This window comes from Macrobrachium nipponense, chromosome 5 (assembly GCF_015104395.2).
Source record: "Macrobrachium nipponense isolate FS-2020 chromosome 5, ASM1510439v2, whole genome shotgun sequence".
Lineage (NCBI taxonomy): Eukaryota > Metazoa > Arthropoda > Malacostraca > Decapoda > Palaemonidae > Macrobrachium > Macrobrachium nipponense.
Genome location: NC_061107.1, coordinates 137,016,750 through 137,042,503, shown reverse-complemented (window position 1 = coordinate 137,042,503; position 25,754 = coordinate 137,016,750). Strand labels below are relative to the sequence as shown.

Genomic DNA, 25,754 nt, shown 5'->3' with positions numbered 1-25,754 from the left:
TTACTTGAAAATAGTAGTCATTGGGTAAATCATTTATTTATCCTACAAAACAAACATATGTACAGATATGTTCAGAACTCACGCTAAATTACTTCATAGGATTTGTATCAAAATGCACTAATCGGGAACCTAACTGGCTCCATATTTATCCGTTATTTCAATGCGAAAACACAATTATTGCATACAATAAGGCCATAATATGTTTCATAACAGTGAAATCTGTTATCTATTTCAAAACTGTTAGAAAATGTCACTTGTAGCCAGATTTTAGAAAAAAAAAAACTTTTGTTCACTCATCGCTGATGCATTTGACCAAAACTTAAGTCTTTATCAAACCTCAGGTCAAATGTTGAATAAAACAACGAGAAAAGTTTTCATAACACTAATATTGCTTTTAAAGCAAGGATAAAATTTGAAATGGTCCCATTTGATTGTTTTAAGGTCTCAACGCTGAAAACAATGTAAATATGCTAGCATAAAAGTAGAATGCGTCCTCTGATATCAACGTTTGAGTGGAGCGAGTGTGAGACAACCATTAGAACCACCTGGTGTAACATAGGTAGGTTTACAATGAGTAGCAACAGTGAAATTGTCTTGAAAACATCTATTTTATATTTTTTAGAGGAATATTTGGATTTTCATACAAATAAATTATTTATGATGTGATATGTTTCTTAATCACTTCAAAATTGATGGCTTACTGGCAAATATTCGCCAATGTAATTATTCTTTCATCATGGCCAATATTTTGGTCCTAGACCTAGGTGTGTTAGATTTCTTTACTTTACACTTAGCATTCACATCTCTTATTATCAATTTCTGGCCAGAAAGCAAGTGAGGTTATCTGCAAATTCTTGCACTTCAAAAGTTACTTTATGAAAGGATAAATTATACACCAAAAGCGAGCAGGACTTTTAAGAAAATAATATTTTAAGCTAGTTGAAAAACTGTTTTCTATACGCCTTCATTTTAATACCTATAGTATTTCGATTAATAGCCATCTTCTCCTTATAATCAAAACCATCATCATCTTTTATTCCTCAAAGAACAGGTAATCTCTACAAATAAATTCATCAGTAACAGACTACATCTCAGAAGGCTTATATTATTTTTTTAGGCCAATAAATCATTTTGCAATATCCAGGCAGCTTGAACAAAGCCTAAAACTTCAACATTAAAAGAAAACTCTTTGTAATTCATATTCCTGTTTTGAAAATGTTGTTATGATAACTGTTGAGCTTAGTAGGTCTACTGTTGTAATGTTGCAGAGGTAGTTACGTTGATCAGCCCAAGGAGCATGTTGAGTGCGCTGTCATTGGCGGCACCACTAATCTTATCACACCATACTTTGAACTAAGCAGTGTAAAAAAAAAATTAGTTCAAATCACACGGATTATGAATTATACCAATGCATAAAGGGGATCATATTTACAAAACCATAAGGAAAATAACTGTGAATTTGCTAACTTTTCGACATGTATGACATTAGAAATGAACAAAAAAATTTAACACTACTTGCCTACGTCACGTTGAGTTTGAGAATCTGACGGAACAAAAAGAATCATGTTACATGTGATTTGAGCATCACTGTACACACAAAACGCTCCCATCTCGGTAAGAAAGAGAGAGAAAGATAATTATTATTTTTATTTTATTTAATATTATTTAATCATGTTAAACTTGGTTATATTAATATTTGAAAATTAGTCAATCTTTTCTATCATAAAAAATTATTTAGTCATGAAAATAACATCAAAATACACTAATTAGTGAACATTTCTCGATGAAAAATTGCAAATTACCAAATTTTTCTTGTATAATTTATAGATAGGTTCCACAGAAAAGTCTGCAATTCTTGAGAATGGAAATACAGGGTTTTACAGTTTTCTCTCTCTCTCTCTCTCTCTCTCTCTCTCTCTCTCTCTCTCTCTGGCAATCCGTCTGGTTTTACGGCGCTTGGCTAAAGACATCATTAATCAGATTTTCGGCGACAGGTAGCGATTTTCGGGGTCTGTAAGAGGTTTATTGGCGCCGATAAGCAGTTTATTGGAGCTTACGACGTCGTAAATGCCACTTATTATCCGCAATTTTCGGTTATCAGCGATTTTCAGTTAGCTTTGCTCAGCCAGGAACGGAACCTCAGTCGTTAACCAGAGACTGCCAGTAAATATATATTCTATTGTTTAAACAATTAGTGGATATTATTCGATTATAATTTTTATTTTACACAAATGTTCATGTAGGTTCGGGTTACTGTTTATGTTTACAAAAGATTTTCCTATTATGTTGATGATATCTTGTGTTCTATAATAATGAATTGATTTAACAATTGTTGCCTGAATTTTTAACATGTTTTTTTATAAGAATAATGTTCTTCCTTGGATAACTTGTTTGTCCAGCATGTGTTTTGTAGCAGATTTTGTCATTTATAACAAATTTTTCATGCAACGCATCCTCTTGGAAATGAGGTAGTGTAAGTTCCCTGTTTTCATAAGAATATTTATGCCCTCAATTTCTTGATTAATTTGATAATGGTGTTGTGTGGAATATTTTTTAATGGCTATTTCGATCAACGATTCAATGGACTTGGAACAGGAATGAGACTCTTCTATAATTCGAGGACAGAGAGGCCTGATGAGTTGTCTGTTCAAGAATGTTCTTGAAATATTGCAAAATTCATGTCATCTCTAAAGATTTTTTTCCTCTATTTCCTGTTATTGTTGCATAATGAGAGTGAAGGTTAGTAATACTATAGTGGGCCTTTAATTTGGTCAGAGAATGGGTTCCAAAACTAGACTATTGCTATGCTTGTTTTACATCTTTTGAGGAGATACTGTAGCCATGTATGAAACAAAATATTATCAAACTTTTTCAGGCATGATTCTCTCTCTTCAGAAGGGCTACTCCTAAGAAGGAGAAGCAATTCTGCAACAGCTCTTGCTTAGCTGTTCTGAGAAACTATCACAACACATTCATGATGACCCCCAGTGTCTTAAGGACTGTTAGCCCGTCGAGATTAACCCCAATATGTAGAGGCAAGTTTAGCATTTAAATGAATTTTACTGTTGAGGTCCATGTCCTCCAACCTTGTCTATATTCATGCTTTAAAAAGTCAGAATGATATGAAATAGCCTCACACAGTTCCTCAAGTTGAGGCAGTCTTAACTTCCTAAGAAGAGAAAAAGAGCCAGGAAAAAGCAATGATTGGCTATTAGTTAGTTAGATTACAAAAACTCAAATATTGAAAGTCAGTATAGTAATCTGTTCACCATCCACCTAAAGACAAAGGCATCTGGGATTCTCAGGGTATTAATATGGAAAGCATGACAGAAGAGTTGTGATTTGTACTGTGTTTATATCAAGTATGATAATCACAGGATTAAATGCCTAACTGACATTCCTTTTGAACTATTTTGTACATAGAACATACAAACAAGAACCAGGGAATACAAATGTTTTAAGCATGATCAATTTTTTGGCAGACTTCTGCACAACTATTTCTTGTAAAGAATCACTTTAGGGAATATTTTTAATTTAGTGAGCATGGTTTAAAAATTGTCAATACAAAATTTCATACAAAGTGATAACTGTAAGAATAAAAAAAAAGATGGCTAATATTGATAACTTCCTAATTCCTAAAAAGGCATAAAATTTGTTTTACATTTAATGTTGTAACTGTTCCTCAGTAATGAGCCACTTGAGACTAAAATGCAGCAGAGTATATAAAAGGAAAAGGATACACTAAAATATATTGCTTATCAACTATATTCACTTTGTAACTTGTAAGCTTGGAATGTACATGGTAAAGACTTGAATCGCAGAGTAGAATGGCCATCCCAAACTAATGCTGGGGGTTACAAGAGTTTATGAAACAAACAAGTCATGAAAATTTCATATAACATTCCAAGAAAGTACTTATGGTTTATCTCAAGTGTCTTAGTGATCAGATACAGTCTTTGAAGTATTATTACATGAATTACTTAAAATAATATTTTATAAAAGTGTTTCAGTGCAATTCTTAGATTCTTGGTCGAAACCTCATACTTTTTAACAAGTTGGTGGGAGGAGACCCTAAATATCTTCCTGGTATGTACATTTTTATTATAAATGTCTAATAATACACTGTATTCAAAAAGGGAGTGATGTTTGTGCTACCTGCAGTTAAAAAATAAATGCATACAAAATCAACACATCAGTGAGCTAAGCCTAAGGTGGTAAACTAATGTGTTCACAATACTTGGCGGTCTCTTGACGCTTAAGACTGAAATTCACAAATGGCTAGTTATAGAAAACTATACAAAATAAGAGAAAAAAATGGTTATCATCCTAACTTGAATTTGTGTCCAGCTAAAAGAAGGAGACAGAAGCAAAATCAATTCTTGTATTAGAAAATAATATGTTCTCAGTCTTACAAAATCACCTCTAAGAAACTTAAGGCTTTTCCATCTAAATCACATATTGTAACATGATCCATTTATCAGTAGACACACACACACACATCTCTATCACAATACCAAACAGAGGGGGTCCCCCGAGCAGTGGGTTGGAACGGTCGCATGAAATTGGGAAACAACTGACACACACACGTACAATAGCTGATCATCACAACACAAGATCGGGTATGAAAAAGAAGCAAGAACTGGACGTGTTACGATTTCTTGTAATGGTGTGTTATTATTAGCTATGTTGGATTTGGCATCTGGAGCCTTTGTTGGTCTTCATTATAATGCGGTCTATTTGGGAGATTGGTCAGAAGTCATTTTGATGTTCCTTTGCTTGTGAATAGTAGTTAAATTGAGATAATCCACTGAAATGTCAGACATTTTTTTTTATTACGGTGTGCAATACATTTTAGTTTTTATATGAATTGTGGCCCAATAACTAACAAGAAAAAGAATCATATCCAGGTCCTTGCTAATCTTCATACTGAATTATGATAATGATCATTCAACAACGAAGTCAGAAAATGTTTCAATTAAAAAAATCCATTATCAATGACTTTTACATATGTTCTGAAGTATCTATAGCCTCCTAACACAAGGTACAAACATCCTACTAACTGGATATAAAAATGTGCCCACTGGAAAGGATAAAAAGGCTCATCGTTACTCTCAAGCTTAATCTTCTTCAATAGGCTACGATTCAACATACTATTGACATTACTTAAGGAAATGAGTTTATTAACAGGTGACATGAATATGACACTTTTGAGCCTTGAGGTATGGTAACAATTCTTATGACAGTTTCTTCCACTCAGATTCTCTCACTTTCTCTCCCTCTTGCTTGTTATTATTAAAAGAAAATGAGCCTTCTTTTTTTCACGTCACATTACTTGAGAATTACCTTGGATAAACGTTTTAGGTTACTTTAGTTTCACTTTGAAACTATCAGTTCTACTGGGTACACTGCCTCCAGAACGCAACTCAGTGCAAATGTCGTATTGAAAGCAGCAGTCTTCTGTCAACAGAGACTTTGACTAGTAGTTTCCTACGAGCGTAAGATAACAAATCGACAGTTACTTAAGAAGAAAGGGACAGTAACAGTTTCCAAGTTTAGCTCTCTTTTTCAAAAAGGCCCATTTTCCTTTCAATAAACGAAGCAAAAATGAGACTAGTTGAAGATTACTTTTAACTAGAGGCTCAGAATCACTGATCACATATTTCCATTAATCAGAAACTGCAAAGGGGCGACATTCTCTACTCTTACCTATTTACTCTAGGCTAAAAAAAGGGCAACTGACATTAAGAGGAAAAGGGTTTTTTTTATAACATTTGAAAAACACAAAAATGCATAGTATGATCAGTAAGTTGACCTACTGGGCTTTGCACGAAGCAGCTCAAGAGAGACACGCCAACATTAATGTCGGGGATAACACTGCTGCGGCGGCTGAGTGCTACCTTGACACACCTCTTTCAAATACGATTACTGTATAACTACATTCAAAAATTCCCAATTTGGGATATAATAAGATTCCTTGAAGTGATTCCTCCTATAAAAAACAGTCCATGGTTTTATGTTCCTTAGATTTTTGTCTTTTTTCATTCACTTTTTTGCTTGAATAGGTTATGCAAAGCGAGTATAGCCACTAGGCCACAAACGAAGCCCTTAACAAGTAGCCATTCTCAACAATGCACACAACAATAGCGTGCTGATCACTCAATTATTTTTCCGTAATGACTTTGTGTTGTGAGCTTGGCAGTGAATTCAAAAAGTTATCTTTTGCTTTATATCCTACAACATGATTACAGAATATTATATGCTACCAATGTGCATCTCAACAGTGAAGGTCCTACTTACAATTCTGGCGGGATATAATGACCAATGAAATGTTCCATGAACACAGACATACAAGAAGTTAGTACATTGCAATCAAACTGTATGGTAAACTCTTCTAAAAATTCTAAGAGTAAATGCAATATCAAAGAGGACTTATCTTTCCAATGGACATTATATCACTTTTAGGAGAGTAAATCTAGGATATGCATTGGTTGATGAATGTTAAAATGTATTATTGCTCTAACTAATCAGTTCACGCTACAATGGAGGAAACCTTTTGCATCTTTTGAGATAAGAGTAACAACTAGTTGCGTCAAGAAACCAACTTTGCACCTTCCACCTGTTCCCAAAAGAGTTCAGTTAATGATTTTGTGACAAAAGAAAAAAAGAAAGAATGGTTGGTACTGATTTCTTGACGCTTGGTTCCCTGTGGTAGACTGATATATATATTTATTAAGAAACTACTACAAATAGTAACAAAAGAAGAAACACCTCTCCCAGCTGCCAGGACAAGGTCATCAATTATGCCACATATGAAGAAGACAATCAGAGATACCACAGAGAAAGGCATTTCCAGCAAAATTCAATATGAATTTAATACTATAACAAAGTTTTTTCCTAACCAAGTCTTGTCAGTGACCTTACTTCAATTTTATAAAATGCTTCCAAAGTATAGGCCACTTGTAGAGGGAAAAGTGCTTTGTGGTTCAGGGACAAAGGCTTGTACAGTAGTAATTTCGGGAGAAAACCTTACCATTAAAACTGACAGTCAACATTTGAAATTCAGATTTTTTTCTTCTGTTTCTTAGTCAAGTATCACAATACGTAGCAATATTAGTAACAGTCGCAGGCAGTGTCTCTGGCACATAAATCAGAATTCCCTCAAATTCAGAGATAAATCCACCTCTGTAAATATGCCCCCCTCCCCCACAAACGCCAGCCTTACCTATTGGTCAACTGCCAACATGATCATAAAAAGGTAAAATTTTAAAAATCTAATTCAAACAAATTGTAAGCTGGGAGACCCTTCTAAATAGCTCATGTTACAGTGATTCTGAACGGTTAACCAGATCTAATCTAAGTGAACGGGTGTAAGCCTAACAGTGTGTTCTGAAGTACCAATTAAAGGCAAAAATTTCATGTAAAACTATGCTCTCATTGAAATTTGCTGCTCTTTCTCATGGAAGAATTTAACCTTAGACATGTGAGCTTGACTTGTTTTCTGTCAACACCTAGCTGTATCTCGAAAGACACAAAGTGACTGACTCACTGACTGACTGACTACTAACGGAATGTTCAGAGGTCTCCCAGCAATACTATAGACTACCACAGACAATGGTCGTTGAAACACATGAAGCTTCAGTTTCATGAAGAGCTGTAGGGGCAATCACTATTTTCAACATTTTCAACAAACAATTAACTAACACGGCCCAGTCAAAAAAATCTCATATTTTACAAACAATAAATACATTTTATACAATGCCATCTACAGTGTAAAAACAGGAACAAAATGATGATGGTGCATCAATCTCAACATTAACTACAGACCTTAGAATGTTAAAGCTGAAAATATTAGTCTTCTACTTCCCATACTGCAATTATTATTAATATATCATTACTCAATTATCATTAATTATAATTATTATAATGCCACTCACATTCGGCCAGCAACAGGTCTCTCTCTCTCTCTTTTTTTTATTTTTTTTATTTTTTATCGTCATACACTTCAAGTCCCGGAGCTTTTAATGACTACTGTAATGACTACTGTACGGTCAAGCACCAGTGTCTAGTTTACTTTGGATAATTTGCCTAAGTTACAGAATCAGCAGTAATGCACATAGATTATGGAACTGTATCATAGTCAACTATTAAGAATGATAACTTCTGCTGCAACAATAATAATAATTCAATACAAGCCTTTGATCAGTATTTGATTTGATCTCTCTAGTATAGCCAGGTCATGAATGATCATAATCCAAATGTTTTTAACAAAGTAGAGTGACACTTTGGGAAAGTCATTCGATGTTGGGAAATACTTCTTGGTAGTCCTGGTGGAGGACCACTTTTAGAGTGATACCTACACCACTATGGGAAAGATGAGACATACAGCATCTATGAGATATGAACCTTGATTGCCTTGCTGACCGCATATGGCGGGGAGCCACCTGCAGTTCACACTCTCTCTTTCTCTTTTGTTCTCTCTGCACTGCACATCCTTTTTCTGGGCCACATAATCTTCTCCAGGACAGGATCGAGTTTTTATTAACAAGGAAAATTATAAGCATCAACAGGAGAATCCAGAATGTGCAAATGACAGGATTCAGTCTTTTGTTATTTTGGGTTTTGTTTAATTACAAATGGCTTTCTTTAACGGTTGTAGTAATACTGTATAAAAGTGAATACAAGGCTCGAACAAATTTAATCGTCCTAGTTTTGATGACTGACTGACTGACCGACCTTCATAAAGCCAGCACTCTTATTTATAATGACAATTTCCGATTATAACTATAAAATGATTCTCGAACGCATATTCATATCAGCATTTGGAAGATGCATAAACCAGCCAGATCCATGAAGTTGCCATATTAACTTGGTAGAAAAAAATCAGCTGCTTCCAGATGTCTTGAAACTTCCAGGATGTCCAGCACGGAGAGATAACAAGATCTAATAACCATTGAGATTGACTACACTATGTACAAGACACAAGACGGGGACACCAGGAAAGATAGAGACAACGCGCCTTTCAATGAAGAAGAAGAAAATCTAGCATGTACCTGTGGAAACGAGAATGTCATTAATATCACCCAAGATGTGGAACATTTACTGTTCCTCAGGCGAACTTACATATTAAAAACAATACTTCTTCATAGGTCAAATAAAATTTAATCATTTTTAAAAGAAATTCAATGGATATACATTAGTTGACTCAGTCAGGTCAATGTTGAAAATTATTATTGATATTAAATCTGAGACTGTCATTCTAGCAGAAATGACAAATTTTTAAAGTAATTTGTATTATTCATAAGTATGCAAACTGGATCCTTTCATATATGGAGTATCCTTCTGTGCATGCACTGGACGGACCTACGGTGTACTGACTAAACAAAGATGGTCCCAGGTGGAGATGTGGAAGGTGGATACCCATTCTTAGCCAGTCGACATTGCCCATTGTCCTTTCGACTTGTATTAAGAATGTGAAAATAAGAAAAAAAATGAAGCGGGGTGGGCAAGATGGGCCTCAAATATGAGGGGCTATAGTTTGTATTTGTAGGAAAAGTACAAATTTACTTTCGAAATGTGACATTTATTCCTACTGGGATACAAACACTATGCCCATCACATATGGAGGCTTACTGCTTAGGAGGAAGGTAGTACTACCTGCAGGTGGAGCTGAGCACCTTTTTGGGAAGAGCAGAGTGTCACTGTGCAGAATAAAGGCAATGGCGTCACTCAGGTGGCACCAACCTGGATGGCAAGGTGATGCTGATCTACTGGCATTGCCTGAAAGATGGAGCAGTACTGCTCTGCTGGTACTGGCCCCAAGGCGAGGCAGTGCTTCCCTCTATCATTGCTCCACATGTTATGGACCAGAATCATGTTGGACTAATCCCGAAGCACTTAGTCTCCCTCCATGGAGGCAGAAAACTGTCGGTAGGTAGCCTTTATGGAAATAAGGCTCTGCCTTCTTCTCCCTATTCCCCCTTGTTATAGAAGGGGAGACTAGAGCTTGCAGTCTACATTAGTAGAACAGGCGCTTCTAGTGTCACCTGTACTCATTCATGTCCATGTATGTTGTAGTGTCACTTAGCTGTACTCCTTCATGTCCTTGCATGAATGTTCGCAGGTATGGGTTGTGGGAAAGAGAGCAGGTCAGTCCACACCACCTCCCCCCTCAGGAACCACAAGTTCCAGCTTAAGCACTTGAATGAGTTAAATGGGCTGGCATGGCTATACAGATCCTACATGGGTAAAGCTGATCAGGGCTGGTGGCCATTTACCCCCACTCTCCCCCCAGGGGGAAAGCATGCAGAAGCCTATAAAGATTTCCTAAGGAGCATTAGACTTCCCTGTCTTGATACCCACCTGCGTGGGAAAAGAAAGTGTAGTAAAGGTGAAGGTGAACGATGAAAGAAAGTGAAGAAGAGTGGTAATGGCTCCTATACTCTTCCCTCTGATGTCCTTACTTGCGTTGCACTTCAGGTAGTCAGAAACTGCAGACTAAGTGACTCCATGTGGAAACCCCTTTTACATTGCAGCACTTGAACAAGCCCAGACTGTTGTAACCACAAGTAACTACCTCATGAGATTATAAGTGCCTTATGGGCACCTGGAAAGTTTATATTGCAAGTAAAAGAACAGCAAAGTTACCGACGAATCCTTCATTAGAATTTGTTAAATTCCCAGCAAAAACAATTACAAGATCGACTTTGACCTTAGATGTAGTTGGTCTTGTCTGCTCTTTACTGAGACAAGAAGCAACAAAAAGCACAGAAAAAACACACATTTTCAGGCACAAAAAGGCACTAGTCACATGAGAAAGCACTTATGATTGGTAAGTCACAAAAAAGGCGAGAATCACACAAAGGAAACAACCATTACATATAAAAAGACCGAACGTAAGGAACTTATTGCAGCCTGAAGGACAATGGGTAACATTAGTTGGGTGAGAATGAGCATCCCCTTGGCATCCCCCCCCCCCCCCCTCCATTACCACCTAGGTACCACCCTTATTTATCCAGTACACGGTTGGTCCAACACATGCAAAAGGGTACTTCATACATGAAAGGCGTAGAGTTTGTCTCTCCGTAGAAAGAAACCATACAATGCATTATATATATATATATATCTATATATATATATATATACATATATATATATATATATATACATACATACATACATATTATACATATATATCAGTAATATTTTATACTCAATTCATGAAAAAGACACGCCTGTCTAATCGATACATGCAGGTCAACAGAATCCAGAGATGGAATTGAAAAAGTGTTTGTTTATACAGAAGTAGTTGTACCTGTAGGCTATCTTGTCACATATACTTTAGTTGGGTATGCACCAACCGCATGAATTCTGATTGTTCAGCAGAAAATTTTAGTCAGCTGTTTTAGAGTTCTTATAGCTCTAAAGTGTCTGTAGCAACAAACAGATCTAAAACGCAATGTTATAAGTAATTTCAAAGACAACAATTCGCATGAATACATATAAAATAAACTGAATATTAATGGAAAAATTTTAGATAAATAAAAAACTCGTACTTAAATCACAAGGAGGTTCGTAGAACCATTTAACTATATATACACTATATACATGTATTAATGTATCTAATTTTTATGTCATTCATGAATAGTGTGAGGGTTATGTAGCATATAGTAGGTGCAATAATTCTGCTTTTAAAAGCTAGTTGATACCTGTATGTATACATCTCGGTAACTAGGTTAACATTCTGGTCAAGCTAAGAAAAGGGTGGATTTGATTACTACCTGGTTAACCATGCAAAAATTTTCATAGTACTTGATTTTTCAAATAGTGATTTATGGGGTATGGTAAATAATGACAAGCCAACTGTGGAATCTTCAAATATCCTACCACTTGAGTTATATTACAAAAGGACAGTTAAGATTTTTAAAATTCTTATGTTCTAAGACTTAATTTATGTATAAAATCAACATTATTCCTTGGCATGAAAAATACAAAATAGGAACAAACCAGAAAAGTGACAAATATGCCAATCATATATATGTGAATGTTAATCAAAATGTAGAATGTTTTTGAACTGTATCTGTAAGGAGTGCTTATAAAGTTTAAACATGTTGAAACTCCTTCAGATATTTCAACGAAAGGTAGATGCAATAAAAAAAGTTCTACCTTGCTTTCCTGGCAGAACAGAAACTTAGAAATCAATATGGAACACCTGTGAATATAAGAATTAGAGAAGATTTTAAAACATTTTTCAAAACCCATATCAAAATACACGAGCAAGCAATTAACAACAGGCATTAAAGAACTGTAGTACATCAAATATTCGGTAGTAAACTAAATATTACTTTAAATTCCTTTAAATGAATATAGAAGGATCAAAACTAATGTGTAATGAAAGTAGGAGCACCTGATCAAGTACAGTATGAAATGGAAAATTCTCTGAATTAATCTTAAACTGCAGAAACTGGAGAAAAGTGAAAACTTCATCCGTGGCAAACATAAAACTGAAACATCAGTGCAAAAAATTAAAAAATATGTATAAAAAGAAACCTTACCTCTTAAACGTAGAATAAGAGAGATGAGCCCAGAGTCAAAGATATATGATATTCAAAGTGAACTGACTATTGAATACGTCTAACATTAAAATTAAAATATATGATGAAGAGAACAAAAAAAAAATGTTTGGTTTTTCAAAATTTATCTTGATAGAAAGTTGATCAGGTTTTGCAACTTGTAACTTGACTTTAATTAACAACATACTGATACCATCAAATTCTACCACAAACACAAGACATTATGCACATTTTTTGTTCATCATGCTACTTCTGGGAGAGTCATTCTCACAAGATCAGATGCTTTCAAAGCGTAGAATGCAATTTAAGACGAAAGCTTTATATCTGTATACATCATCAGATCTTCAGTGCTAATATAGGCAGTTCCCGGTTATTGGCGGTGTCGGTTATCAGCACCAATAATCGGGTATTGGTGCCGATACATACCTAACAACAGAGGCCCCATTATCCAGTTATCAGCTCCGAAAATCGTCGATTTTCGGTTCGGTTATCGGCGAATTTCGCTTATTGTAACCCTTTGGAACGGAACCCCTGCCAATAACTGGGGACTGCCTTATATATATATATATATATATATATATATATATATATATATATATATATATATATATATATATATAATGTATATATTCTTTTAGAAGACTGGTGAAGCTACTCTCCCTTGAAGGCATGATATGTTGTGTTCGTGTTTGTTACTTACATGACGAAATGAGTAGGAGTAGAGGGAAGATGATTACAATCCGAAGTAGCCTCCTATTGTGGAAGCGAGCACCACGATTAGTATTGCCACACACACCATGATCATGATCCTCTTCTGCAAGGGGTGCACAGGCACATTGCTCATTAAAAATAGTAAAAAGGACACAGACAAGCGTAAAGACAAGACAAACCTCGAAAAAGTTAGAAAAAGTCACCACTCCTCTAGCGAGTCCGGCTCAAGCCGATTGTAGCTCTATGCTCAGGCTACCTTTAAACTGGGACAGTGGGACCCATGCACCTGCTTCAGCATTTGTCCTGCTGTTATTGGACACGAACGAGGAAAAAATAAGGGAGGAAGACATTTCCATAGTGCGAAGGGATATATCATGCCCGAGTCAATTCTAATCCAACACAGCTATGTTAAAAATGATTGAACTACAGTAAAATTTGTGAAAAAAATCCTATATATGAAGTGCTACCTTTTGTAGTTTTCAATTGATGTTACTTTTATATAATTCAATTTTACCTTAAACACATATAGGTGGTTACATACATTTTAGAAGACACTTGCACTTGACTTAAAGTTTAAAAGTATCATAACATTCAGTCAGTTAAATAACAAAAATTAAAATAAAATAAGAAAAAATACTTGTGATTGTTTTAGTGTTACGTGGCACAATCTGTATAGGAAAGAATGCAAATAAAGACAGGCTCCAAATTTCCATAACATGGAACCATCCTTTGTCTCTTGAATATTTTTGTTGCCTACTGATATCCATATATTTTCTTTGATTTCCAAACACACAGATTGTAATGGAAAATGATTGATGAACTTAAAACAACACGGAACCAACTTGCATATATATAACATATATGTGTGCGTGTGTGTCCCCCGTATTCGGGGGTGATGCATACCAGACCACCTCCCACCCCAGAATAGTTAGAACCACATCTAAAAATGCTTATAACTTCCTATCTTGAAAGTTCAAATACCAAATGTATACCTTGATTCACATCTTACTTCAAATATACCTTAAATTACTATCCTATTACTGTATTAATCTTTGAGATTATATTATTAACATAATTTAAAAGTCATCCTCAACATTTTACCATTAAAAATATATATGTACAGTGATGCTCAAATCTCATGCGACATGACTCCATAGGATTTCGTTTAATATTCACTAACTGCCAAGCTAGCATGCTCCATATTTATCTATTATTTCAATGCGATAATGCGATTATTGCATACAATTAGGCCATAATATGTTTCATAAGAATGAAATCTGTCATATATTTCAAAACTGTAAGAAAATGTCACATGTAGCCAAATTTCAGGAAAACACTTACGAAACATTTCCAAAACTTTTGTTCACTCATCGCCTGAAGCATTTGACCAAAACGAAGTCGTCATCACACCTCAGTTTGAAAAAAATTCTCATAACATTTCATTTATAATGCTTCCAAAGTAAGCATGAAATTTGAAATATTCCTATTTAATTGCTTTTATGAATATACAAAAGTAGAATGCGTCCACCGATATCAACGTGTGAGGGGAGCATGTGTGACGTATCATTAGTGTCAGTACAACAACAACCACCTGATGTAACATAAGTAGGTCTACAATGAGTAGTGACCATAAAATCATCTTGAAAACCTTTACTTTATATGTGTTAGAGGAATATTTGGATTTTCACACAATTATTTGCTATATTTCTTAAATATTTAAAAAGTTATGGCATGCTAGCAAATATTTGCCTATGCAATTGTTCTATGTCAAAGCCAAGATATTATTCCTAGGCCTAGGTGTTAGATTTCTTTACTTTACACTTAACATTTACATCTCTATATTAACAATTTCTGGCCAGAAAGCAAATGAGGTTATTTACACATTCTTGCACTTTAAGTCACCTTATGAAAGAATTAATTACACACCAAAAGCGAGCAGAAGGACTTTTAAGAAAATAATTTTTTAAGCCTTCGATTAATAGCATCTTCTACATATAGCCAATATTATCATCTTTTATTCCTCAAAGAACAGGTAATCTCTACAAATAAAAACACAAGTAAGATTACATCTCAGAGGGCTTAGATTATTTTTCTAGGCCTGTAAAACATTTTGAAACATACAGGCAGGTTAAACACAGCCGAAAACTTCAATATTCAAAGAAAACTTGTTTTAATTCATATCCCCACTTTACGAATCTTCATAAGGATTCTTCAAGCAACACCAAAATCTTGAAATACTACATACACGAGGAGTGCATGCTGCATTTTAAGGTAAGCGGGTAGCGTATGCTTCTCGTGTTATTTCAGGGATTGGGTGTTGCTGAAATCAATCGGGATAATCCCAACATAATTTCAAGATTTTGTTTAATGTATGAACTAAAACAGTTTCTGTGTCCTTACCCACGTTAGGTAGCTTAGGGTTTGTCTTCTAGGCTACGTGGGGATTCATTGTTGCTGTAATGGAGTGTCACAAATATTTACGAGGTAGTAGAAGCACATTTCAGTTTTTCTGAAGTTTTGAACATTTGTTGGCGTCTTTGTTCTTATCACGCCTGTAATGTCAGTGTTGACAAGTAGTTTTGCTAGTTTTCGGAATCGTTCTCGCTGTAAGTAGTACCTACATATTGTCATCTTTAATGTCTTGCAAATACGACTAGCAAAGGAAGCTGATAAAAATCGCTTTTGTTTTTTCATGCGTGTTGGAGGCAGATTGGTCACCTATTGTTACAAGACCATCATATTTGGCTTTAACGCAAGCCCTTTCATTCTGAATTATGCCTTGAAGCATCATGCAGAGAGATATGCTAGTGATGAATTTTCCAAAATACTAAGAGAAAATATGTATGAAGATAACATGCTAGTTACTGGCAATAATCTTGAATTCTTGAAGGAAGAGTAGGTTCACACTAAGAGGTTGGAATTCTAATAGTAAGGAGTTGCAGTCTGTTATGACAAATCAAGGTAATCTTGCTTTTCATGGGAACTCATATGAGAAAGTCCTAGGGATGAAGTATATGTTGGAGTTTGATACCCTACAAGTAAGTGAGGTTCACTTGGATGGGGCAGCTAAAACTAAACGGGATGTCTTATCGTAAATTTCTAAAGTGTTTGACCCTATAGGTCTTTATTTGTCTGTGTCAAACAAGGGTAAATTCCTAATGTGGGAATTATAGGCAGCTAAACTTGAATGGGATGATGTAATTTCAGACGAAACTCAGGAGGAGTGGTCCCAGCATTGCAATTATCTAAATTCCTTGTCTACAGTATTTTTTCCAAGGTCTTGTGTCAATGAAGACTCTTCTAATTCACTTGTTGCACTTACTGATTCTTCAATATTGGGTTATGGCTTTGCCGTTTACAGCGTAGCTGATGGCTGTTCAAATCTGCTTTATGCTAAATCTAGAGGTGCCCCTATTAAGTCTAAGACCCTTCCTACCTTAGAGTTACTTGGTGCTCATCATGCCCTAAAGAGTTCCCACTGCTTTGGATTCTTTTTCCAACATTAAGTTTTTGGATGTCACCACTAGAGTAGATTCTCAAGTTGTTCTTGAATGGCTCCTTGCTGATAATATTAATGTCAAGAGTGTATTTACTCGTAATAGAGTAAAGGATATTGCAATGCTCAAACAGTCCTTGTTGAAAGATTATGGTATAACCATCCAATTCAGATATGTAAAAAGTGAAGATAATCCTTGTGATCTTCTTACCAGAGGTTTGTCCTTTAATGAGTTTGTGACACAATTGTCTTTTTGGCAACATGGACCAATGTGGCTACCAGAGTTTCAAAAACTGTGGCCTGATTATGCCTTAGGGTGTTTGTCTGATGCCAGTAAGCAGCTCGTGGCTCCAAGGAGCAGCAGTTATGCTACCTTTCATATAAATTAGAAATTTCTCCTGAACTAGTTATTAATGTACAAAGGTTTTTGTCTTTTTGCCGGGTTTTAAGAGTAACTACCCTGGTGTCCTAGGCAATATTCAAAATGAGGAAATGTAGCAAGAACCCTGAAAGTATTGCGAGGCTTCATCTTTTAAGTCAGATGCAAAGGGAATGCTTGCCCAATGAGTTGGGTAATCTTAACTTACCTGATAGTGATAAACCCAAGGAAGTCCCTAATTTAGTAAACAATCTAGACTTGCTCCTTGATGATACAGGACTAATCAGGTCTTGGGGACGCATTGCCAAATCCCTACATGTATCATATGGTGTTCAAAATCCCATTCTGTTGAGTAAGGGATATAAGTTAATTGAACTTCTTGTACAATTTTTCCACCTTAGAAGTAAACATCTTGGTCTCCAGACCACCTTGAACAATGTTAGAACTGGTGGATTTTGGATTCCCAAGACGAGAGAAGTGATTAAGAACATTTTAATTAAATGCATTACCTGTCGCAAATTCAATAGTCTTTCCTTCTGTTTCCCTAGAATGACGAATTTGCCAAAGCACAGAGTAAATATGATTAAGCCATTCCAACACACAGGTGTGGACTTTGCTGGTCACCTTTGGCTGAGAGATGAAGAAGGAAGAAATGTCAAAATGTATATGTTACTGTTCACGTTTAAATGTCCGTGCTGTGCACATAGAGTTAGCTCCTGATATGTCCACCCTTCAGTTCGTTCTTGCGTTCACTCGATTTACAAATGTGTATGGGATCCCTTCACACTTGTATAGCGACAATGCCAAGTCATTTGTCGATGGTGGAGAAATATTGCAAAGAGCTCTTTTGTCGGATGAGTATAAGGCAAATTTTGAGGTGTTTGATATACAGCATGTCAAAATTCCTATGTACTCTGTGTGGGTGGGTGCCACATGGGAGCAGCTGATTTGCGCTGTGAATAGTTTTTTGCACAAAACTATTGGACGTTCTAAGTTGTCATATTTTGAGCTGTTGATTATCGTTACTGATGTTCAAAATGCCGTAAATTCTAGGCCATTAACCTATCGTTCTTCTGATAATGATTTGGAAACAATAACACCCAATTGTTTTCTGAAAGTCGACTCAAATTGTAATGTTATACTGAGACTCAATGAAGCTCCCATATAGTTGAGTGTTCCCACTTCCAGGGATACCCTTATGGACACGTTGTCATCTATAGATGAGATATTGTCTCATTTTAAGGAGCTTTGGTATGTCAGCTACTTGTTGAGCTTGAGGGAGTCATATAAGGATCTACACCAAGTCAGTTGGAACGATAAGATTTCTATTGATGACATTGTCCTAGTTAAATTGCTGAATGAATCTCGTCCTTACTGGGTATTAGGTGTCGGGTGCTAGAGGTAACAAAGGGCCATGATGACAAGGTTAGAAGTGTCAAACTGAAGAGAGGTGATAGTAGTGTTATACATCACTCTATTAATCATTTGTATCCTCTTGAGCTGTCGCTCACTAATAATCCTTGATTTCAAAATAGCAATTTAAATCAGATAGAAAACGATTCTGCTCATGACGTCGATGTACTTGGTGAGCCAGAAAACAATTCTGCTCATGACGTTGATGTACTTGGTGGGCCAAATGATACTCGTAGTTCGAATCGGCCTGAGGACACGAATGTCAATCGTCCTTGTCGTACTGCCGCTGTTGTAGGACGTAACAGAGCTAAGTTGTGGACTGATGAGCTAAAGTTGTAATATGTTAATGAAAGTTGTTTTCTATTTTTTTTAAATCTAGTAAGTTGATTGTGTCTTAGTGTAAGTATATTTACAAAAATTAGTCTGTCAGTGTGCAACTGAGTTGCACTTTTTTTCTGGGAGAGGATATAGAAACTGTAAATAAGTTTGTTAAGTGTATTCTATGTTATTATCCCTTTTCTCCATAGTAATTCAAGTTGATGTTTTTATAGTGTTCAAATTTCCCTACATAAGTTTTCCCTCCAATATTAACATGTGAAGTAACTTACCGCTTGGGAGAGGCGGGGGAACCAGGGAAGCTTCCTGGACATGGAGACCAGCATACGATAAAGAAGGTTTTTGCTCCAGAAATAGTTGCTTTCAGAGAGAAAAAATGTACTGAGAACTCCCTCTGATGCAGTGCAAGAAACGAAGTTACGAGCCTAATAAAGTTGAGACAATCATCATAAGGATTCTTTAAGCAACACCAAAATCTTGAAATATGCACAAGAAGAGTGCATGCTGCATGTTAAGGTAAGCGGGTAGCGTATGCTTCACGTGTTATTTCAGGGATTGGGTGTTGCTGAATTCAATCGGGACAATCCCGATAACTGAAATTGTTGTTATGACTGTTGAGCTTATTAGGTCTACTGTCATAATGCTGCAGAAGTGGTTATGTTGACCAGTCCGAGGAGCATGTCAAGTGTGCTTTCATTGCTGGCACCGCTAACCTTATCACAGTGCACTTTGAACTGAGCAATGTAAAAAAAAAATCAGTTCAAATCACACAGATTATGAACTATACCAATGCATAAAGGGGATGATATCTATTTAACCATAAGGAAAATAGGACTAGCTATGAATTCACTAACTTTTCAACATGTATGACATTACAAATAAAAAAAGGTTTAGCACTTCTTGGCAACGCCATGTTGGGTCTGAAAAAGTGGACGATACAAAAAGAATCATGTCGCATGAGATTTGAGCACCACTGTACAACCAATAACGAGAGACCAATGAGTAGCAACTTCATATATCTGACCATCGAGTTAAATCATGAATTATTTCTGAGACAGAGATTAATAATAGAGAGAGAGAGAATAACTCCTTAGGACTCCAAGTCCCTCCCCTCCACCAATAGTATATCAAACTGTCATATACTCCCAGCCCTCCTTTCTCGAAGAGGCTTAAAAGACTGGGAATCGCTATATTTTTATTAATCTTATTAATATTTGAAAATTAGTTATTAGGTAAATCATTTATTTGTACTACATAGCAAATAAACATGTGTAAGTAAGAGAGGGAGATATAATGTAAGGGAAAAGAAAGTAGATATAAAAAGAGGGAAAAGAATAATAGAATAAAGAGATCCACTGATAGACAGATGGATAGACAGACAGAACCATTAATATTAATAATATAATTTCAAAGATTAATACAGTAATAGAATAATAATTTAAGGTATATTTGGTATTTGAACTTATGATAAGCATTTTTAGAGGGAGCCTGGTATGCATCTCCCGCAAATAAGGGGGTTTAATGTACTTTCGTTTATTCTTCATCCTGTGATGTTCCGTGTATGGCCGCTCCATCCGAGCTACATGCGCCTGGCCCTTTGTTGTCTACTACTTTTACTCTTCAGGCCTTACTGGAGAGGGTTGTAGTCCTCAAAGGGATCGAACGCTCCATTTCTAATGGTACCCTGGAGAAAATGCCTTAGGTCTCCATCTTCAGATTCTCAGAATTCATCCTATTCCTCGATTTGTGTGGTTCCGGGAAGATTCACAATCTCTGTCTGGATTCATTCTCTGCTTCTCCCGTTTCGGTAAGGCGAGTGATTGTTTGCCTCCTCACGGCCATATTCCTTCTAAGGTTGTTACGGGCACCTCTACGGCTGTTTCTATGAGAAAACCACACATCTGCTCCATTACAGCTGTATCTTCTCCCGATTGCTGCGAAGTTATGGAATTTTATATTTCATCTTCTTCGGTTAAACACACTAAAGTAGCAGATCAGGCTTTGCCTGATGTAATTGTTATTCCTTCTCCCAGACGTAGAGAAGTTGCTGCCAGACCACTGACCATAAGAAGAAAAGAAGACAAGGCTCCTGTCAAAAAATCAAGTCTTGTATGGCCATTGGCCCCATCTTTACCTCATTCGTTCAGCAATGACATTCCTGCATGTACGACTGTTCATCCATGTCATGCCTCACCTGCCACATGATACTCAGCACACCAGTCTCTGGACACAGCTATTCTCCATAGACTTTGTTACATATACGGCTGTAACAGTGGATCACAGTCAGACAGGTCCCCTCATTACAGAAGCCATAACAGCACTCATACAGCAAAGGCTGTTCTCCACATCGTTCTTTTAGTAGAGAGCATTCTCCAAGATGTTACAGTCCTGATCGTCCACACAAAGTTCACTGATCTGCATCTCCTCTGGATTCACTTGCATCTAGGCCTCTATCCCCAATTCCTTTTACTTCTTGGGGATTCAAAGTGTATAAAGAAAGTGCTTCTTTTCACCTTAAGAATGAGATTGATAATTTTGGATTCTCAACATTATGCACTGCCCACTGGAGTTTTAGGTCCTGAACATGTGTACATTCCAATTGTCCTACGGAATACGTAGTATAGAAATTGGTGATTCCCTGGAAATTAACTGCTAGGAGTTTTACAGGTTTTAGAGTTGGAAGATCCTCTCCCATTTGATCTTGACGCTAATGAACTGGCCAAGATGTATAGTGAAGTCGTTGAAATTATTAGAAAGTACAATGATTTGGAAGAAAGTACTACTACTCCTTCAGACTGGTCTTCAGGTCTTGAGAAGTTCCTATGCACAAAGAAAGAAGCAAATATGTCAGTTGGATCATCCTTGGCAGATCTCACTGATTTTACCTTAGAACAGGTAGATGCTCTTGGATATGGAAAAGACAATTCACTACATTCTGGTAGACCTTTCAAGTTGCTCCCCCTTCTCTTCATAGGCACAGGCATTTTTATACCACCACAAGAGTCATCCTGCAACCAAGACAGTTGGATTTGGACTTTGTTTCATTGGGACTGAGCCTTTCCTTGGATCAGTTTTTTATGGGAACAGCACTTCTTTTACCTTCCAAGAGGCAGCGTTTATGGCGCCTTCGGCTCCCATAGCTTTACAAGCTTGGCTAGACTTGTGGTCTACTGCAGGTGGCAAGATTTCTGCGATGGTCTTCATTAAGGATCCTAAGGAGTGTTCATCCTTCTTTAGTCTCTTACAAGGCAAAACCATTTCTTTTGACCCACTTAACAGCAAATATGTGGGCCTGAATACATCAGCCCTGAGTCTATGTTAGCATTAAGGGAAGGGACATTATTTGAATCATCTTCTGTTTTTCCGAAAAACCAAGTTCAAGCTGTGATTGATCAGAGAAGAACTGACAACAACAACTGTCTGGTGCTGCAAGCAGTGTCTAAATATTCAGGTCCTGCTCATTCCAATGTAGCTTGAATAAAGCAACAAATTTCTCAGAGGAAATCACAGACTATGACTGGTCCTTGTAAGGACCGACAACCATCTCCTGAAACCACGAAGACTTCCTCTCAGCAATGCCCCTTTCAACCACGACGTCCTAGAGGTGGAAGGGGAAAGAGAGCCAGACCTTACAGACCTTACATCTTGTTTGGGTTGCCCCAGGTCCCTCAGTGTGAGGCACCTCTAATGTCTACCAGAGAGTTGCTAGTGCATCTTCCGGTATATTTTGCATCTTCCAATCTTGTATGGTCTGGGATGCAGCTTAGATATTTATCAGGCTTATTTTTAAACACATCTGCTCTCACTCCTGATATTTAATGCGTTGCTAGATTAGCTGGCAACGCATTAAATAGACGCTGCATTATCAATGCTGGTGCGTAGTGGATTAATGTCCTGTGTGCTTTCCTTATTTTTCCTGGTATAGTTTTGGGCACTATTAATCTACCTCTGCTTGCTCTTCCTGATATTTTTAGCTCCATGATATTTTTGGCAATTCCTTCTATCTGTTTCCATGCCTGATTTATCATGTAGCGTTCTCTTCTCCTTTCTAGACTATATAATTTTAAAAATTGTAGTCTTTCCCAGTAGTCAAGATCCTTAACTTCTTCTATTCTAGCTGTAGAGGATGGAAATGCTAGAGAGGGCACCCTCCCCATCTGCTGCCTTTGGTGTTGGGGTGTGCATGGCCAGCCACTGGGCAACTTGGCAGCAAGGAACAGGAGATTGGGTAGTAGATTTTCTTCGAGTAGGATGTCTACTCCCTCTCATGTTTAGTCCTCCTCTCACAGATTGTCCTTTCCATCAGAGGACGTACATTCCAGGCCAGCCAAGAATGTCCCTCTAGAACAAGGTGAGGGAGATGATGGAGAAGGCAGCTGTGGAAGTAGTGGGTTTCTACAGTCGAGTTTTCTTACTCGAGAAGGCATCAGGCACTACATAGATAAGGCATCTGGTGCCTGGAGATAAGTTACAGATCTATCAACTGAAAATTTTCATCAGGAAGACTTGTTTCAAAATGGAAAGTCCCCATATGGTTCCAGCTGCCATCAGACAGAATGAATTTATCTTGACAATAGACCTGAAGGATGCCTACTTCCAGATTCCAGTTCACCAGTCATCTCGCAATTTCCTTTGCTTCATTCTAGGAGAGAGCATTTATCAGTTCAGAGTTCTATGCTTTGGCCTCTCGACCACCCCTGAGGTGTTCACAAGGGTGTTCACTCTTGGGCTCATTCTCAAGGGATTTGCACTCTCAGATACCTCGATGACTGGCTGGTCCTACAATCTTCAGTTTTACCTCAACCTGGACATTGTGATAAATTTGTAGAGTTGAATCTTGTCCCCAGCCAAAGGATCCAAGAATAGAAAAGTTCAAGACAGTTGTGACATCATTCTTATCGAAACAGAAGCAGCTTGCACATCGGTGGCAAGTCGCTCTAGGTCACCTGTCATCTTTAGAGATGCTCGTCCCTCACGGCCGACTTCACCTCTGCTCTTGGCAGTGGAGGTTGAAAGAGTTCTGGTCCTTGGTGAGGGATTTTCCTTTCTTCCTAATCCCCCTGTTACGGTAGGTGACGCAGGACTTGGCTTGGCGGCTTGACCAAAGGGATGTCCTTCATGCTCCTCTTCTAGAGATTCTTCTCTTCTCCAATGCCTTGACCAAAGGATGGTGGCTCATGGGAGGATCTTTTGACTTTAGGAATATAGATCTGTCCAGAAGAAAAACTTTTATCTTACATAAGGATCAAGTAACAAGGCATTGTGTAGGCTTGATGTCCGACAACACCATGGTAGTGGCTTACATAAAACAAGCTGGAACCTAGTCTTTCACCATCTGCATAATTTGACGGTTCACTTACATCAGTGGGCAATAAACCACTTGGTGGTTCTGTCAACCAGGTACATTCCAAGCAAAAGAAATGTAATATATGTACATACATACACACACACATTATATATATATATATATATTATATATATATATATATATATATATATATATATTTGCGTTTGGACATTTGCGACCCTAGACATTTGTGTCCCTAGACATTTGGGTCCCTAGACATTTGTGTCCCTAGACATTTGTGTCCCTAGACATTTGTGTCCCTAGACATTTGTGTCCCTAGACATTTGTGTCCCTGGACATTTATGGAAGTACTTTTTTTGAATAGTTGATTATCAAACCTTATTGTATGTAAGGTATAATGTTGAAGCGAATACAGATTAAAAGTATTAAAACATTTCAAGATTTTAATCAAAATCATTGTAGTTCAAGAATATCTCAAAAGCTATGAACGTTGTGGGCGATTCCTTTCAAGAAATCTATCTTGCTTTCCGGAGTATACTTCTTTATTAACGACATGATCCTCTTGGTTGCTGTTTTATTTTTTGACTTACTAGAACATCTCTTTGAAAGTCACTTTTTTTTCCTTTAAGGCAGTAGCTTCTTCCTTTTCCAATGTATCGGTCGGTTTCCAAATAGAGGGATGTTGACAATAAAGTATATTATAAGGCATTGTGCTGTTATTAGATCTAGGCAACTGATTTGCAACTCTCGAACATTCCAAGACTCGATAGAAAAAGTTGGTTCCATACTTATCCCTCTTCGGCCTCTTGTTTGGCCAATGAATGTCATTTCAAAATAAGCGGTATATTCTGGTGGCAAATCACAGTCATCGGACAATTCAATAAAACCTTCGACTACGTCAATTAAATGAAGAAACGCTAATGCGGAAAAACATCTAATCTTCAAATTGAATACCTTATCTCTATACCGTTGTCTCAGTCCTAGGCTAGGCTATCTGTGACATTGAACTCCAAAAATAATGTAGATAATACAGTAATGTAACAAAAGTAACTGCATATTATGCATCCATCATACTTCAGTGACATTTATCTTTTTCTCATTACATTGAGCGCAGTGATTTCCCCATGGTGTATAAATATTCAAAAGAAAAAAACGATTTCCCATGGTGTATAAATATTCAAATGAAGAACGATTTCCCATGGTGTATAAATATTCAAAAGAAGAACATCACAAAAAAATTTTAAAAAATCAAGAAGGGTTACATAAACATGCATCCAGATCGAGATCACTCAGGGTTTATATAAGGTTCATACTTACCCATAAGAAATGACGTCGACTGGAACTGACGGTTCTATTTCAAAAGGATATTTTTGAAGACTTGACAGAATTAGCTTCAAAAAGAAAATAATGATAAGCGGGAGTGTAACATGCAAAAGATTCACAAATAAAAGTAAGATTTGAGACACATTGCTAGGGGTACCTTAGGAGGAAAACAGTGCCAGGCAAGAAAGTATTAGATACTTATAATATTCATAAAATATA

The 25,754-nt window shown here is 36.7% G+C and overlaps 1 protein-coding gene across 5 annotated transcripts in view; it reads right to left on the bottom strand.

Moving 5' to 3' along the window:
• Positions 1-3,747: 3,747 nt before the first annotated feature.
• Positions 3,748-25,754, bottom strand: part of LOC135215658 (syntaxin-1A-like) — a 478,239-nt gene continuing 456,232 nt past the window's right edge. For 2 of the 5 annotated variants that reach the window (XM_064250597.1, XM_064250595.1), the window contains exons 9-10: positions 13,270-13,383; positions 3,748-9,050 (exon numbers count right to left, since the gene is read on the bottom strand). In XM_064250597.1, the coding sequence (XP_064106667.1) occupies positions 13,303-13,383 (81 nt within the window). In that variant the 3' untranslated portion in view covers positions 3,748-9,050; positions 13,270-13,302. Of the gene's footprint in view, positions 9,051-13,269; positions 13,384-25,754 lie in introns of those variants that run through there. The other 3 variants (XR_010314751.1, XM_064250594.1, XR_010314752.1) reach the window with 2 other exon arrangements.